At 44.6% G+C, this 17,840-nt stretch overlaps 1 protein-coding gene across 1 annotated transcript in view; it reads left to right on the forward strand.

Annotated features, from left to right (window-relative positions):
- LOC139394584 (SH3 and multiple ankyrin repeat domains 3b) overlaps window positions 1-17,379 on the forward strand; it is a 117,438-nt gene extending 100,059 nt beyond the window's left edge. Inside the window, exons 23-24 of the mRNA XM_071142689.1 lie at window positions 4,983-5,185; window positions 16,732-17,379. Of these exons, the coding sequence (XP_070998790.1) occupies window positions 4,983-5,185; window positions 16,732-17,326 (798 nt within the window). The 3' untranslated portion in view covers window positions 17,327-17,379. The remainder of the gene's footprint in view (window positions 1-4,982; window positions 5,186-16,731) is intronic.
- Window positions 17,380-17,840: the final 461 nt, after the last annotated feature.

The raw sequence follows: 17,840 nt of genomic DNA on the forward strand, positions 1-17,840 counted from the left end.
TTGATCCTCGTTAGCAATTTCCACATGCTGCTGATTGTCACCATCAGCGTTTCTCTCCAGCGGTGCCTGCTCTCCGTCGCTCATTTATAAGGATTGGCCCCTTTAAAAAAATGTTTTGCCGAAAATGACATACCAGAATCTAAATGCCTGTAGCTCAGGCCCCGAAGCAAGGATATGAATTTTCCTGGTACCATTTGAAAGGAAACTCTTTGAAGATTGTGGGAATGTGAAAGGAATGTAGGAGAATATAACACAAAAGATAATACAAAGAAAAAACCAACCCTTTTTTATATATTTTTTGTACCAACATCTTTGAAATGCCAGAGAAAGGCCATAATGTATTATTACAGCCCAGATACAATTTAGATATTGGCCACTAGATAGCAGCAGTGTATGTGCAAAGTTCACCTGATCCAATGAACCATTGCATTTCTGTTCAACGTTTTGTATCAAGACTGCCCAAATGTGCCTAATTTGTTTATTAATAACTTTTCATGCTCCAAACTGTGCACTCTCCTCAAACAATAGCATGGTATTCTTTCTCTGTAATAGCTACTGTACATTGGACACCCTAGATTAACAAGAATGTAAGCTTTCTGCCAATATCAGATATGTCTATGTCCTGGGAAATGTTCTTGTTACTTACAACCTCATACTAATCGCATTAAACATGGTGAAGCCCTCAATGACGCTGCACATATTAAAACAGGCTTTCTGGCACAAGAGCCCTGAATCGATCTATATGGTTTAGTAGGGTTACTGTCATAGTGTGGACACTATATCAATAATGACATTCAATATGTTATTGTACTTAGTATAGTATGTTAGTAGTATGTTAGTATAGTATGTTATTGTACTGCAGTATAGTATGATTACTATTCATGTGTTCATGGTTATTATTGGCCTTTCCCCTTTGATGATGTCATCACCCAGAGTTGTACCTGTTCAATGTGACTCTACCACAGGATGAGTGGGCTGTATCGGTTTGCTGTGTTTGTACCGTTTCTACATGGCTGGACACCTTTAATTTATTAAGGATCCCCGGTAGTTGCTGCCAAGACATCAGCTACTCTTCCTGGGGTTTATTATGGATCCCCGGTAGCTGCTGCCAAGACATCAGCTACTCTTCCTGGGGTTTATGAAGGATCCCCGGTAGCTGCTGCCAAGACATCAGCTACTCTTCCTGGGGTTTATTATGGATCCCCGGTAGCTGCTGCCAAGACATCAGCTACTCTTCCTGGGGTTTATTAAGGATCCCCGGTAGCTGCTGCCAAGACATCAGCTACTCTTCCTGGAGACCAGAAACATTATGGCAGTTATGTACAATACAAAATATTACATGCCATTACATTTCACAACACAGTGTGTGCTCTAAGGCCACTACTGGACTTAGGGACTGTGAAGATACCTCTGGTGGCATCAGATACCTGACATGGAATATAGTTCCATGTAGTCATGGCTCTCTGTAGGACCCTCCCATAGTCTGTTCTGGACTTAGGGACTGTGAAAAGACCTCTGCTGGCATCAGATACCTGATGTGGAATATAGGTCCATGTAGTCGTGGCTCTCTGTAGGACCCTCCCATAGTCTGTTCTGGACTTAGGGACTGTGAAGAGACCTCTGCTGGCATCAGATACCTGATGTGGAATATAGGTCCATGTAGTTATGGCTCTATGTAGGACTATGCTCCTCCCATAGTCTGTTCTGGACTTAGGGACTGTGAAGAGACCTCTGCTGGCATCAGATACCTGATGTGGAATGTAGGTCCATGTAGTCATGGCTCTATGTAGGACCCTCCCAAAGTCTGTTCTGGACTTAGGGACTGTGAAGAGACCTCTGGTGGCATCAGATACCTGATGTGGAATATAGTTCCATGTAGTCATGGCTCTATGTAGGACTATGCCCCTCCCATAGTCTGTTCTGGACTTAGGGACTGTGAAGAGACCTCTGGTGGCATCAGATACCGATGTGGAATATAGGTCCATGTAGTCATGGCTCTATCTAGTACTGTGCACCTCCCATAGTCTGTTCTGGACTTAGGGACTGTGAAGAGACCTCTGGTGGCATGTCTTGTAGGGTATGAATGGGTGTCCGAGCTGTGCGCTAGTAGTTTAAATAGACAGCTCAGTGCATTCAGAATGTCAATACTTCTTACAAAAACAAATATTGATGAAGTCAATCTGTCCCCTACTTTGAGCCAGGAGAGATTGACATGCTAGGATGTTAGCTCTCTGTGTTCATTTAAGAGCCAGCCGTGCTGCCCTGTTCTGAGCCAATAGTAATTTCCGAGGTTTCTCGGATCTCGAACACCTGAACGCATGACTGAACAGTAGTCCAGGTGCAAGAAAACAAGATTGAGTTGTGGTTAAGGGTTTAGTGAATAATTTATCTCAAATACAATACTTTTAGTTTTTGAAATATTTAGAGCTAACTTATTTCTTGCCAACTTTTCTGAAACACCCTGTAGCTCTTTAAGTGTTGCAGTACTGTAAGCCAGTGAGTGGCATGTCATTAGTAAGATTGGCACAGCAGTCTACGGCACTGCAGCTCAGTGCAAAAGGCGTCATTACAGACACCCTGGTTAGAATCCAGGCTGTATCACAACCGGCCGTGATTGGGAGTCCCGTAGGGCGGCGCACAATTGGCCCAGCATTGTCCGCATTTGGCTGGTGTAGGCCATCATTATAAATAAGAATTTGTTCTTAACTGACTTGCCTAGTTAAATAAAGGTTAAAAAATTAAATAGAAAAAAGTAAGGGCCTAGACAGCTGCCCTGGGGAATTCCTGATTCTACCTGGATAATGTTGGAGAGGCTTCCATTGAAGAACACCCTCTGTGTTCTGTTTTACAGGTAACTATTTATCTGTCTATTTATAGCACATATGTTTTTCCAGCAGCAGACTATAATTGGGGCGGCAGGGTAGCCTAGTGGTTAGAGCGTTGGACTAGTAACTAAAAGCTTGCAAGTTCAAATCCCCAAGCTGACAACATACAGTGCCTTGCGAAAGTATTCGGCCCCTTTGAACTTTGTGACCTTTTGCCACATTTCAGGCTTCAAACATAAACATATAAAACTGTATTTTTTTGTGAAGAATCAACAACAAGTGGGACACAATCATGAAGTGGAACGACATTTATTGGATATTTCAAACTTTTTTAACAAATCAAAAACTGAAAAATTGGGCGTGCAAAATTATTCAGCCCCCTTAAGTTAATACTTTGTAGCGCCACCTTTTGCTGCGATTACAGCTGTAAGTTGCTTGGGGTATGTCTCTATCAGTTTTGCACATTGAGAGACTGACATTTTTTCCCATTCCTCCTTGCAAAACAGCTCGAGCTCAGTGAGGTTGGATGGAGAGCATTTGTGAACAGCAGTTTTCAGTTCTTTCCACAGATTCTCGATTGGATTCAGGTCTGGACTTTGACTTGGCCATTCTAACACCTGGATATGTTTATTTTTGAACCATTCCATTGTAGATTTTGCTTTATGTTTTGGATCATTGTCTTGTTGGAAGACAAATCTCCATCCCAGTCTCAGGTCTTTTGCAGACTCCATCATGTTTTTTTTCCAGAATGGTCCTGTATTTGGCTCCATCCATCTTCCCATCAATTTTAACCATCTTCCCTGTCCCTGCTGAAGAAAAGCAGGCCCAAACCATGATGCTGCCACCACCATGTTTGACAGTGGGGATGATGTGTTCAGGGTGATGAGCTGTGTTGGTTTTATGCCAAACATAACGTTTTGCATTGTTGCCAAAAAGTTCAATTTTGGTTTCATCTGACCAGAGCACCTTCTTCCACATGTTTGGTGTGTCTCCCAGGTGGCTTGTGGCAAACTTTAAACGACACTTTTTATGGATATCTTTAAGAAATGGCTTTCTTCTTGCCACTCTTCCATAAGGGCCAGATTTGTGCAATATACGACTGATTGTTGTCCTATGGACAGAGTCTCCCACCTCAGCTGTAGATCTCTGCAGTTCATCCAGAGTGATCATGGGCCTCTTGGCTGCATCTCTGATCAGTCTTCTCCTTGTATGAGCTGAAAGTTTAGAGGGATGGCCAGGTCTTGGTAGATTTGCAGTGGTCTGATACTCCTTCCATTTCAATATTATCGCTTGCACAGTGCTCCTTGGGATGTTTAAAGCTTGGGAAATATTTTTGTATCCAAATCCGGCTTTAAACTTCTTCACAACAGTATCTCGGACCTGCCTGGTGTGTTCCTTGTTCTTCATGATGCTCTCTGCGCTTTTAATGGACCTCTGAGACTATCACAGTGCAGGTGCATTTATACGGAGACTTGATTACACACAGGTGGATTGTATTTATCATCATTAGTCATTTAGGTCAACATTGGATCATTCAGAGATCCTCACTGAACTTCTGGAGAGAGTTTGCTGCACTGAAAGTAAAGGGGCTGAATAATTTTGCACGCCCAATTTTTCAGTTTTTGATTTGTTAAAAAAGTTTGAAATATCCAATAAATGTCGTTCCACTTCATGATTGTGTCCCACTTGTTGTTGATTCTTCACAAAAAAATACAGTTTTATATCTTTATGTTTGAAGCCTGAAATGTGGCAAAAGGTCGCAAAGTTCAAGGGGGCCGAATACTTTCGCAAGGCACTGTACATATCTGTCGTTCTGCCCCTGAACAAATCATACATGATTACTGCATACAATAGCTGTAGGATCAGCAGAGACATTCAGGGCAGTAAGAGGGACATATAAGGGTATGATGTACATTTGCTACAGCATTACGACAACTCAGCGACACAATGATAGGGATTAAATGAACTGGGCTTGGGTCATTGATATGCCCTAACCCCATTTCCTACTGTATTATCCAGTAACATACTCCTTTAATGTGGTGCACTGCTACTACTAAAAATGCCACCTTTTTGGTGTTCATGGATTTCAGTCGCATGACTTTGCTCTTTCTTTCCAGTTGTTGTTGATATTGGTTTGTTGATTGTTGTGTGTTACAGAGGAGATCTAAACTTTGGGGGGAGGTGTCCGAGTCTCGACCCAGGCAGAGTAGCCCTGAGGAGGGCAGGCCAACTGCCGTGGGGGGTGGTGGGCTGGAGCTGGCCTCACGTCTCCAGTTACTCAGTAAAGACTCCCACTCACTCGGAGAGGAGCCTGCAGGACTGCTGGACCCTGGACACAGGTCCCCTGTGGGCGGAGCAAGGTAACCTCACTGCATTAATATATTCCACGAGGTAACATGTATGAGCATGTATTTCTGTGTTCTTGGTAACAGCAGAGTGAGCATGTATTTCTCTGTGTTCTAGGTAACAGCAGAGTGAGCATGTATTTCTCTGTGTTCTAGGTAACAGCACAGTGAGCATGTGGTTTCTCTGTGTCATATGTAATTTCACAGCTAGCATGTGGTTTCTCTGTGTTCTCGGTAACAGCACAGTGAGCATGTATTTCTCTGTGTTCTAGGTAACAGCACAGTGAGCATGTATTTCTGTGTTCTAGGTAACAATAGAGTTAGCATTTATTTCTGTGTTCTAGGTAACAACAGAGTTAGCATGTATTTCTCTGTGTTCTAGGTAACAACAGAGTTAGCATGTATTTCTGTGTTCTAGGTAACAATAGAGTTAGCATGTATTTCTGTGTTCTAGGTAACAACAGAGTTAGCATGTATTTCTCTGTGTTCTTGCAGATGTCGCCAAGACAATGGAGAGAGTAAAGCGTAGGTTTTAGATTGCTGGGTAAACACCGCCTCTTCCTATCTACATAATAAACTAACATGAACTAACTCTCTATTCGCTACACCAGTAGCCTAATGAAAACTCTTTCCTCTCTAAAGTAGTGTTCTAAAGACAACTGTCGCTTTTACTAGTGCCATAATGATAACTGTCTCTTTAACTAGTGCCCTAATGATATCTGTCTCTTTAACTAGTGCCCTAATGATAACTGTCGCTTTAACTAGTTCCCTAATGATAACTGTCTCTTTAACTAGTGCCCTAATGGTAACTGTCTCTCTAGACTAGTGCCCTAATGATAACCTCTCTCTAGACTAGTACACTAATGATAATCTCTCTCTAACTAGGGCCCTAATGATAACTGTCTCTCTAGACTAGTGCCCTAATGATAACCTCTCTCTAGACTAGTACCCTAATGATAATCTATCTCTAACTAGTGCCCTAATGATAAACTCTCTAGACTAGTGCCCTAATGATAACTGTCTCTCTAGACTAGTGCCCTAATGATAACTGTCTCTCTAGACTAGTGCCCTAATGATAACTGTCTCTCTAGACTAGTGCCCTAATGATAACTGTCTCTCTAGACTAGTGCCCTAATGATAACTGTCTCTCTAGACTAGTGCCCTAATGATAACTGTCTCTCTAGACTAGTGCTCTAGTCAGTTCCTCCAAGGTTTTGTGATGTTTGTTGTTGTGATATCAGCCGGCCCTAATGATAACTGTCTCTCTAGACTAGTGCTCTAGTCAGTTCCTCCAAGGTTTTGTGATGTTTGTTGTTGTGATATCAGCCGGCCCTGATGATAACTGTCTCTCTAGACTAGTGCTCTAGTCAGTTCCTCCAAGGTTTTGTGATGTTTGTTGTTGTGATATCCGCCGGCCCTAATGATAACTGTCTCTCTAGACTAGTGCTCTAGTCAGTTCCTCCAAGGTTTTGTGATGTTTGTTGTTGTGATATCCGCTGGCCCTAATGATAACTGTCTCTCTAGACTAGTGCTCTAGTCAGTTCCTCCAAGGTTTTGTGATGTTTGTTGTTGTGATATCAGCCGGCCCTAATGATAACTGTCTCTCTAGACTAGTGCTCTAGTCAGTTCCTCCAAGGTTTTGTGATGTTTGTTGTTGTGATATCCGCTGGCCCTAATGATAACTGTCTCTCTAGACTAGTGCCCTAATGATAACTGTCTCTCTAGACTAGTGCTCTAGTCAGTTCCTCCAAGGTTTTGTGATGTTTGTTGTTGTGATATCCGCTGGCCCTAATGATAACTGTCTCTCTAGACTAGTGCTCTAGTCAGTTCCTCCAAGGTTTTGTGATGTTTGTTGTTGTGATATCCGCTGGCCCTAATTATAACTGTCTCTCTAGACTAGTGCTCTAGTCAGTTCCTCCAAGGTTTTGTGATGTTTGTTGTTGTGATATCAGCCGGCCCTAATGATAACTGTCTCTCTAGACTAGTGCTCTAGTCAGTTCCTCCAAGGTTTTGTGATGTTTGTTGTTGTGATATCAGCCGGCCCTAATGATAACTGTCTCTCTAGACTAGTGCTCTAGTCAGTTCCTCCAAGGTTTTGTGATGTTTGTTGTTGTGATATCCGCTGGCCCTAATTATAACTGTCTCTCTAGACTAGTGCTCTAGTCAGTTCCTCCAAGGTTTTGTGATGTTTGTTGTTGTGATATCAGCCGGCCCTAATGATAACTGTCTCTCTAGACTAGTGCTCTAGTCAGTTCCTCCAAGGTTTTGTGATGTTTGTTGTTGTGATATCAGCCGGCCCTAATGATAACTGTCTCTCTAGACTAGTGCTCTAGTCAGTTCCTCCAAGGTTTTGTGATGTTTGTTGTTGTGATATCCGCTGGCCCTAATGATAACTGTCTCTCTAGACTAGTGCTCTAGTCAGTTCCTCCAAGGTTTTGTGATGTTTGTTGTTGTGATATCAGCCGGCCCTAATGATAACTGTCTCTCTAGACTAGTGCTCTAGTCAGTTCCTCCAAGGTTTTGTGATGTTTGTTGTTGTGATGTCCGCTGGCCCTAATGATAACTGTCTCTCTAGACTAGTGCCCTAATGATAACTGTCTCTCTAGACTAGTGCTCTAGTCAGTTCCTCCAAGGTTTTGTGATGTTTGTTGTTGTGATATCCGCCGGCCCTAATGATAACTGTCTCTCTAGACTAGTGCTCTAGTCAGTTCCTCCAAGGTTTTGTGATGTTTGTTGTTGTGATATCCGCTGGCCCTAATGATAACTGTCTCTCTAAACTAGTGCTCTAGTCAGTTCCTCCAAGGTTTTGTGATGTTTGTTGTTGTGATGTCCGCTGGCCCTAATGATAACTGTCTCTCTAGACTAGTGCCCTAATGATAACTGTCTCTCTAGACTAGTGCTCTAGTCAGTTCCTCCAAGGTTTTGTGATGTTTGTTGTTGTGATTTCCGCCGGCCCTAATGATAACTGTCTCTCTAGACTAGTGCTCTAGTCAGTTCCTCCAAGGTTTTGTGATGTTTGTTGTTGTGATATCCGCTGGCCCTAATGATAACTGTCTCTCTAGACTAGTGCTCTAGTCAGTTCCTCCAAGGTTTTGTGATGTTTGTTGTTGTGATATCCGCTGGCCCTAATGATAACTGTCTCTCTAGACTAGTGCTCTAGTCAGTTCCCCCAAGGTTTTGTGATGTTTGTTGTTGTGATATCAGCCGGCCCTGATGATAACTGTCTCTCTAGACTAGTGCTCTAGTCAGTTCCTCCAAGGTTTTGTGATGTTTGTTGTTGTGATATCAGCCGGCCCTAATGATAACTGTCTCTCTAGACTAGTGCTCTAGTCAGTTCCTCCAAGGTTTTGTGATGTTTGTTGTTGTGATGTCCGCTGGCCCTAATGATAACTGTCTCTCTAGACTAGTGCCCTAATGATAACTGTCTCTCTAGACTAGTGCTCTAGTCAGTTCCTCCAAGGTTTTGTGATGTTTGTTGTTGTGATATCCGCCGGCCCTAATGATAACTGTCTCTCTAGACTAGTGCTCTAGTCAGTTCCTCCAAGGTTTTGTGATGTTTGTTGTTGTGATATCCGCTGGCCCTAATGATAACTGTCTCTCTAGACTAGTGCTCTAGTCAGTTCCTCCAAGGTTTTGTGATGTTTGTTGTTGTGATGTCCGCTGGCCCTAATGATAACTGTCTCTCTAGACTAGTGCCCTAATGATAACTGTCTCTCTAGACTAGTGCTCTAGTCAGTTCCTCCAAGGTTTTGTGATGTTTGTTGTTGTGATTTCCGCCGGCCCTAATGATAACTGTCTCTCTAGACTAGTGCTCTAGTCAGTTCCTCCAAGGTTTTGTGATGTTTGTTGTTGTGATATCCGCTGGCCCTAATGATAACTGTCTCTCTAGACTAGTGCTCTAGTCAGTTCCCCCAAGGTTTTGTGATGTTTGTTGTTGTGATATCAGCCGGCCCTGATGATAACTGTCTCTCTAGACTAGTGCTCTAGTCAGTTCCTCCAAGGTTTTGTGATGTTTGTTGTTGTGATATCAGCCGGCCCTAATGATAACTGTCTCTCTAGACTAGTGCTCTAGTCAGTTCCTCCAAGGTTTTGTGATGTTTGTTGTTGTGATGTCCGCTGGCCCTAATGATAACTGTCTCTCCTAACCCTAACTCTAATGATAACTGTCTCTCCTAACCCTAACCCTAACCCTAACCCTAATGATAACTGTCTCTCCTAACCCTAACCCTAATGATAACTGTCTCTCCTAACCCTAACCCTAATGATAACTGTCTCTCCTAACCCTAATCCTAACCCTAATGATAACTGTCTCTCCTAACCCTAACCCTAATGATAACTGTCTCTCCTAACCCTAACCCTAATGATAACTGTCTCTCCTAACCCTAACCCTAACCCTAACCCTAATGATAACTGTCTCTCCTAACCCTAACCCTAATGATAACTGTCTCTCCTAACCCTAACCCTAATGATAACTGTCTCTCCTAACCCTAACCCTAATGATAACTGTCTCTCCTAATCCTAACCCTAATGATAACTGTCTCTCCTAACCCTAACCCTAATGATAACTGTCTCTCCTAACCCTAACCCTAATGATAACTGTCTCTCCTAACCCTAACCCTAATGATAACTGTCTCTCCTAACCCTAACCCTAATGATAACTGTCTCTCCTAACCCTAACCCTAATGATAACTGTCTCTCCTAACCCTAACCCTAATGATTTAGCGGCGTTTTTACTCACATTTTGCTATGTCATTTGCAATGTTTTTTTATATATTTCATATACATCAATAAACATTTATGTGCTCAGTTCTCGTACATTAAAAAATACTAGTATACTTTGGTATACATACTGTCATATTTACTGTAGTATATTGTAGTTTTCACAGTTAACTATAGTATAAATACTGTAGTTAAAGAAAACTGTATTATTTACTATAGTAATTTAGGTAACACTTTACCTGACACCCTGTGTCATATGTTATGACACAGTCATAACCATGTCATAATATATTATAACAGCTGACATAACATGCCATAATAATGTCATATCACTGTCATGACCCATATATTTACACCTTTTGTGACATACATTGCGCTATTTTATGACACCTACAGGAGTGTCAAAACCCGCATTTATTCAAATTAGTTTTTTCCCTGCCAAGACGTCTCCTTTCTTTGAAAGTTTGTTTCGTAAATCAGTTGTTGTACTTAATTCTTTACTCATATTTTTTTCCATTATATTTTGAATGACTTGTAGAAAATACACGTAATGACAACGTCAAAAATCATTATGAATCAAATCAAATCAAATTTATTTATATAGCCCTTTTTACATCAGCTGATATCTCAAAGTGCTGTACAGAAACCCAGCCTAAAACCCCAAACAGCAAGCAATGCAGGTGTAGAAGCACGGTGGCTAGGAAAAACTCCCTAGAAAGGCCAAAACCTAGGAAGAAACCTAGAGAGGAACCAGGCTGTGGGGTGGCCAGTCCACTTCTGGCTGTGCCGGGTAGAGATTATAACAGAACATGGCTAAGATGTTCAAATGTTCATAAATGACCAGCATGGTCGAATAATAATAAGGCAGAACAGTTGAAACTGGAGCAGCAGCATGGCCAGGTGTACTGGGGACAGCAAGGAGTCATCATGTCAGGTAGTCCTGGGGCATGGTCCTAGGGCTCAGGTCCTCCGAGAGAGAGAAAGAAAGAGAGAAGGAGACTGCCTAAGGCACTGCATCCGGGTTCGATCCCGGGCTGTGTCGCAGCCTGGTTCGCAACCGGGAGACCCATGAGGTGACGGACAATTGGCCCAACATCGTCCGGATTAGGGGAGGGTTTGGCCAGCCGGACGTCCTTGTCCCAACGCACTCTAGCGACTCCTGTGGTTGGCCGGGCGCATGCACGCTGACATGGTTTCCAGTTGTACAATGTTTCCTCCACGACATTGGTGTGGCTGGCTTCCGGTTTAGGCGAGCAGTGTGTCAAGGAGCAGTGCGGCTTGGCAGGGTCGTGTTTCGGCATGGCTCTTAACCTTCACCCCTCTCGGGTCCATATGGGCATTGCAGCGATGTTACAAGACTGAAAATTGGGGAGAAAAAGGTGTAAGAAGTACTACACAAAAAGTATTAAAAAATAACTAAATAAGAGGGTGTCTTGTCCTGCTCCTGAAATCTGCCCCAGCATTTACCCCAGTAATCCAGCAACATTTACCCCAGTCATCAGCAACATTTACCCCAGTAATCCAGCAACATTTACCCCAGCAACATTTACCCCAGTCATCCAGCAGCATTTACCCCAGTCATCAGCAACATTTACCCCAGTCATCAGCAACATTTACCCAGCAACATTTACCCCAGTCATCAGCAACATTTACCCCAGTCATCAGCAACATTTACCCCAGTCATCCAGCAACATTTACCCCAGTCATCCAGCAGCATTTACCCCAGTCATCAGCAACATTTACCCAGCAACATTTACCCCAGTCATCAGCAACATTTACCCCAGTCATCATCAACATTTACCCCAGTCATCAGAAGCATTTACCCCAGTCATCAGCAACATTTACCCCAGTCATCAGCAACATTTACCCCAGTCATCAGAAACATTTACCCCAGTCATCAGAAACATTTACCCCAGTCATCAGCAACATTTACCCCAGTCATCAGCAGCATTTACCCAGCAACATTTTCCCCAGTCATCAGCAACATTTACCCCAGTCATCAGCAGCATTTACCCCAGTCATTCAGCAGCATTTACCCCAGTCATCAGCAACATTTACCCCAGTCATCAGCAACATTTACCCCAGTCATCAGCAACATTTACCCCAGTCATCAGCAACATTTACCCCAGTCATCAGCAACATTTACCCCAGTCATCAGCAACATTTACCCCAGTCATCAGCAACATTTACCCCAGTCATCAGCAACATTTACCCCAGTCATTCAGCAACATTTACCCCAGTCATCAGCAACATTTACCCCAGTCATCAGCAACATTTACCCCAGTCATTCAGCAACATTTACCCCAGTCATTCAGCAACAGAGCATTGTGGTGCTCTTGTAGAAAATACACGTAATGACAACGTCAAAAATCATTATGAATCAAATCAAATCAAATGTATTTATATAGCCCTTCGTACATCAGCTGATATCTCAAAGTGCTGTACAGAAACCCAGCCTAAAACCCCAAACAGCAAGCAATGCAGGTGTAGAAGCACGGTGGCTAGGAAAAACTCCCTAGAAAGGCCAAAACCTAGGAAGAAACCTAGAGAGGAACCAGGCTGTGGGGTGGCCAGTCCTCTTCTGGCTGTGCCGGGTGGAGATTATAACAGAACATGGCCAAGATGTTCAAATGTTCATAAATGACCAGCATGGTCAAATAATAATAAGGCAGAACAGTTGAAACTGGAGCAGCAGCATGGCCAGGTGGACTGGGGACAGCAAGGAGTCATCATGTCAGGTAGTCCTGGGGCATGGTCCTAGGGCTCAGGTCAGTTGAAACTGGAGCAGCAGCATGGCCAGGTGTACTGGGGACAGCAAGGAGTCATCATGTCAGGTAGTCCTGGGGCATGGTCCTAGGGCTCAGGTCCTCCGAGAGAGAGAAAGAAAGAGAGAAGGAGAGAAATAGAGGATGCACACTTAGATTCACACAGGACACCGAATAGGACAGGAGAACTGACCCTAGCCCCCCGACACAAACTACTGCAGCATAAATACTGGAGGCTGAGACAGGAGGGGTCAGGAGACACTGTGGCCCCATCCGAGGACACCCCCGGACAGGGCCAAACAGGAAGGATATAACCCCACCCACTTTGCCAAAGCACAGCCCCCACACCACTAAAGGGATATCTTCAACCACCAACTTACCATCCTGAGACAAGGCTGAGTATAGCCCACAAAGATCAAAGATGTTACAAGACTGAAAATTGGGGAGAAAAAGGTGTAAGAAGTCCTACACAAAAAGTATAAAAAAATAACTAAATAAGAGGGTGTCTTGTCCTGCTCCTGAAATCTGCCCCAGCATTTACCCCAGTAATCCAGCAACATTTACCCCAGTCATCAGCAACATTTACCCCAGTAATCCAGCAACATTTACCCCAGTCATCAGCAACATTTACCCCAGCAACATTTACCCCAGTCATCCAGCAGCATTTACCCCAGTCATCAGCAACATTTACCCCAGTCATCAGCAACATTTACCCAGCAACATTTACCCCAGTCATCCAGCAGCATTTACCCCAGTCATCAGCAACATTTACCCAGCAACATTTACCCCAGTAATCCAGCAGCATTTACCCCAGTCATCAGCAACATTTACCCCAGTCATCAGCAACATTTACCCAGCAACATTTACCCCAGTCATCAGCAACATTTACCCCAGTCATCAGCAACATTTACCCCAGTCATCCAGCAACATTTACGCCAGTCATCCAGCAGCATTTACCCCAGTCATCAGCAACATTTACCCAGCAACATTTACCCCAGTCATCAGCAACATTTACCCCAGTCATCAGCAACATTTACCCCAGTCATCAGCAACATTTACCCCAGTCATCAGAAACATTTACCCCAGTCATCAGAAACATTTACCCCAGTCATCAGCAACATTTACCCCAGTCATCAGCAGCATTTACCCAGCAACATTTACCCCAGTCATCAGCAACATTTACCCCAGTCATCAGCAGCATTTACCCCAGTCATTCAGCAGCATTTACCCCAGTCATCAGCAACATTTACCCCAGTCATCAGCAACATTTACCCAAGTTATCAGCAACATTTACCCCAGTCATCAGCAACATTTACCCCAGTCATCAGCAACATTTACCCCAGTCATTCAGCAACAGAGCATTGTGGTTCCCTGCATGTCTGACGTCAATGGCATAATGAAATGTTTTGTATTGTGTGGTGGGTTTTGATACTCTTATGTAGGTGTCATAACCAGCCGTAAAATAACTCAATATATGTCACAACAGGTTTAAATATGCCATGACAGTGTTATGACCATATCATAAGAGGTTTTGATAAGTCATGTCAGCTGTTATGACATATTATAACATGTTGATAAGTCATGTCAGCTGTTATGACACAATATGACATGGTTATTGCCGTGTCATGACCATATTATTACAGGTTTTGATAAGTTATGTCAGCTGTTATGACATGTTATAACAGGTTGATAAGTTATGTCAGCTGGTATGACATATTATGACATGGTTATTACCGTGTCATAACGTGTTATGACGCTGGGTGTCAAGTAAAGTGTTACCATAATTTATGTAGTGTTTTTGCAGATTGTAGTACTCAAATATTTTCGTAGTGTTTTTGCAGACTATGGTATACTGTAGTATTTACAGTAGTGTTTTTGAGGACTGTGGTATACTTAAGTGATATGGCCCGAGGAGCTGTGGTATATGACGAATACACCATGGCTTAGGACTGTTCTTATGCACGACACAATGTGGAGTGCCTGTACACAGCCCTTAGCCGTGGTATATATATCACAAACCCCCGAGGTGCTTTATTGCTATTATAAACTTGTTACCAATGTAATTAGAGCAGTAAAACTAAATGGTTTGTCATACCAGTGGTATACGGTCTGATATAGCATGGGTTTCAGCCAATCAGAATTCAGGGCTCAAAACACCCAGTTTATACTGTAGTATTTACAGTAGTGTGTTTGTGGACTGTGGTATACTGTCATTTTTGCAGAATGTGGTATACTGTAGTATTTACAATAGTGTTTTTGTAGGTAGGTAGGACTGGGGGCTTCTCCTCTTTACTATAACCTGTAGGGAACTTAATATATGCTTGGTATGTAAGATGTTAGTGCATTCATCTTAACTGTAAGTCATTCTTGAAGTGAAGTGACTTTCTCCTGTGTTGAAGTGACTTTCTCCTGTGTTGAAGTGACTTTCTCCTGTGTTGAAGTGACTTTCTCCTGTGTTCCAGCACAATGTTGCACGGAGAGCAAAACTATTTCCCCCACTTTCATGTAGAACATTTTGAAATAGTTTTGCATGATCTTTAGCTGTGCTTTTTGTTTGTAAATTAAATGGATTCCTGTTCATTGTTCTGCCTGTCAGTTGTAATCTATAAACCTTCACACACTGACGGGAACACGTTTGATGACGTGTGGTTTGATCAGGCTGTTTTAAGCTGTAAAACTGGTCGAAATTGCGAAGCCTCTTTGATTGGATGCTTTTATGCGGTAAGAGTGCAGTGTTTGGTCACAATTTGTGAGATTTTGATTAATATAAGTGGTTTGGTTGATTTTGCTTTGAATTATGCGATCGCAGAATCCTGGAGGGACTGCCTAATGTCTGATGTGGGTGAATGTGTGCTTAACAGGTCACTGGCTGCAGCATGGATGAGACTGACTTCCTTCAATAGACTATGACTATTCTTCTTTAGGTCATGACTCTTGTTGGGTTATTAGTATTCTGCAGTAGTTAACAACTCTAATAAATGTACAGTTTTGATGCTAAACTCTGTTCAGTTGTTGCTTTATCTTTCCTTTGTCCCTCTCCCCCTCCATCTCCCTGTCCCTCTCCCCCTCCAACTCCCTGTCCTTCTCTCCCTCCATCTCCCTGTCCCTCTCCCCCTCCATCTCCCTGTCCCTCTCCCCCTCCATCTCCCTGTCCCTCTCCATCTCCCTGTCCTTCTCTCCCCCTCCATCTCCCTGTCCTTCTCTCCCCCTCCATCTCCCTGTCCTTCTCTCCCCCTCCATCTCCCTGTCCCTCTCCCCCCCTCCATCTCCCTGTCCCTCTCCCCCTCCTTCTTTCCCTCCATCTCCCTGTCCTTCTCTCCCCCTCCATCTCCATGTCCTTCTCTCCCCCTCCATCTCCCTGTCCCTCTCCCCCTCCATCTCCCTGTCCCTCTCCCCCTCCAACTCCCTGTCCTTCTCTCCCTCCATCTCCCTGTCCCTCTCCCCCTCCATCTCCCTGTCCCTCTCCCCCTCCATCTCCCTGTCCCTCTCCATCTCCCTGTCCTTCTCTCCCCCTCCATCTCCCTGTCCTTCTCTCCCCCTCCATCTCCCTGTCCTTCTCTCCCCCTCCATCTCCCTGTCCCTCTCCCCCCCTCCATCTCCCTGTCCCTCTCCCCCTCCTTCTTTCCCTCCATCTCCCTGTCCTTCTCTCCCCCTCCATCTCCATGTCCTTCTCTCCCCCTCCATCTCCCTGTCCCTCTTCCCCTCCATCTCCCTGTCCCTCTCCCCCTCCATCTCCCTGTCCCTCTCCCCCTCCTTCTTTCCCTCCATCTCCCTCTCCCCCTCCTTCTTTCCCTCCATCTCCCTGTCCTTCTTTCCCTCCATCTCCCTCTCCCCCTCCATCTCCCTGTCCCCCTCCATCTCCCTGTCCCCCTCCATCTCCCTGTCCCCCTCCATCTCCCTGTCCCCCTCCATCTCCCTGTCCCTCTCCCCCTCCATCTCCCTGTCCTTCTCTCCCTCCATCTCCCTGTCCCTCTCCATCTCCCTCTCCATCTCCTTGTCCCTCTCCATCTCCCTGTCCCTCTCCATGTCCCTGTCCTTCTTTCCCTCCATCTCCCTGTCCCTCTCCCTCTCTCTCAGGTTGTTTAGTAGTCTTGGGGATGTCCACACCATCTCCCAGAGAGGTTTTGGTGGCACCACCTACACAGTCCGCCCGGGGAGCCGCTACCCAATCACACCTCGCCGCAGTCCCAGCCCCTCCCCCTCACCTGCCCCTGTCCTCTCACCAGACAGGTCAGAGGTCAGTCCTGGGCGGGGCTTTGGCCTTAGCTCCTCCCATCACCACCACACCATCCTCAAGTCGTCTAGCCTCAGCTTGCCTTCGGAGCCCAAGGAGGTCCGCTTCGTAATGCGGAGTGCCAGCGCTCGAACCCGTTCCCGCTCGCCCTCCCCCTCCCCCCACGCCTCCCCCTGCCCCTCCCCCGTACTGGGCTCCCCCTTGCTCGCCCTGCGGCCGTGGCGCCAACGCCCTCTAGCTCTGTGGAGTAAGTATGATGTGGGAGACTGGCTGGAGAGTGTTGGTTTGGCAGAGCATCGTGCCCGCTTCCAGGAGCATGAGATTGAGGGTTCCCACCTCCCTGCCCTCACCAAGGATGACTTCGCTGAACTAGGCGTGACACGAGTCGGGCACCGCATGAACATTGAGAGAGCACTCCGACAACTGCTGGACAACTGAACCTCTAACCCCTGATATCACTGAAGGGCTGTCACACCTGAACCCTAACCCTCTGGAGGTAACCTGGCAACACCAGTGGCTGTAACCTGGCAACACCAGTGGCTGTAACCTGGCAACACCAGTGGCTGTAACCTGGCAACACCAGTGGCTGTAACCTGGCAACACCAGTGGCAGTATGCTTTCAGACATCTATTTTCCAAAGACAGCATCACATGGAGTTGAGCATTTAGTATTAACTTTTTATGAATATACAAGAAAATACCTCCTCCATCGAAATATCTACAATGTCGACATATTTTCCAATAATGAAATTGATGATAAATGTTTATTAGGAATAGATATATTGAAATAAAATTTTGTGTTTCATAACAACTTTATTCTGTTTAGGGAAGGATGAGAAGTGGTGGATGAGACTTCATCGTTAACCTGTTAGTCTACTACATTACCATGTTAGTCTACTACATTACACTGTTAGTCTACTACATTACACTGTTAGTCTACTACATTACACTGT

This window comes from Oncorhynchus clarkii, unplaced genomic scaffold (genome assembly GCF_045791955.1).
Source record: "Oncorhynchus clarkii lewisi isolate Uvic-CL-2024 unplaced genomic scaffold, UVic_Ocla_1.0 unplaced_contig_4353_pilon_pilon, whole genome shotgun sequence".
Lineage (NCBI taxonomy): Eukaryota > Metazoa > Chordata > Actinopteri > Salmoniformes > Salmonidae > Oncorhynchus > Oncorhynchus clarkii.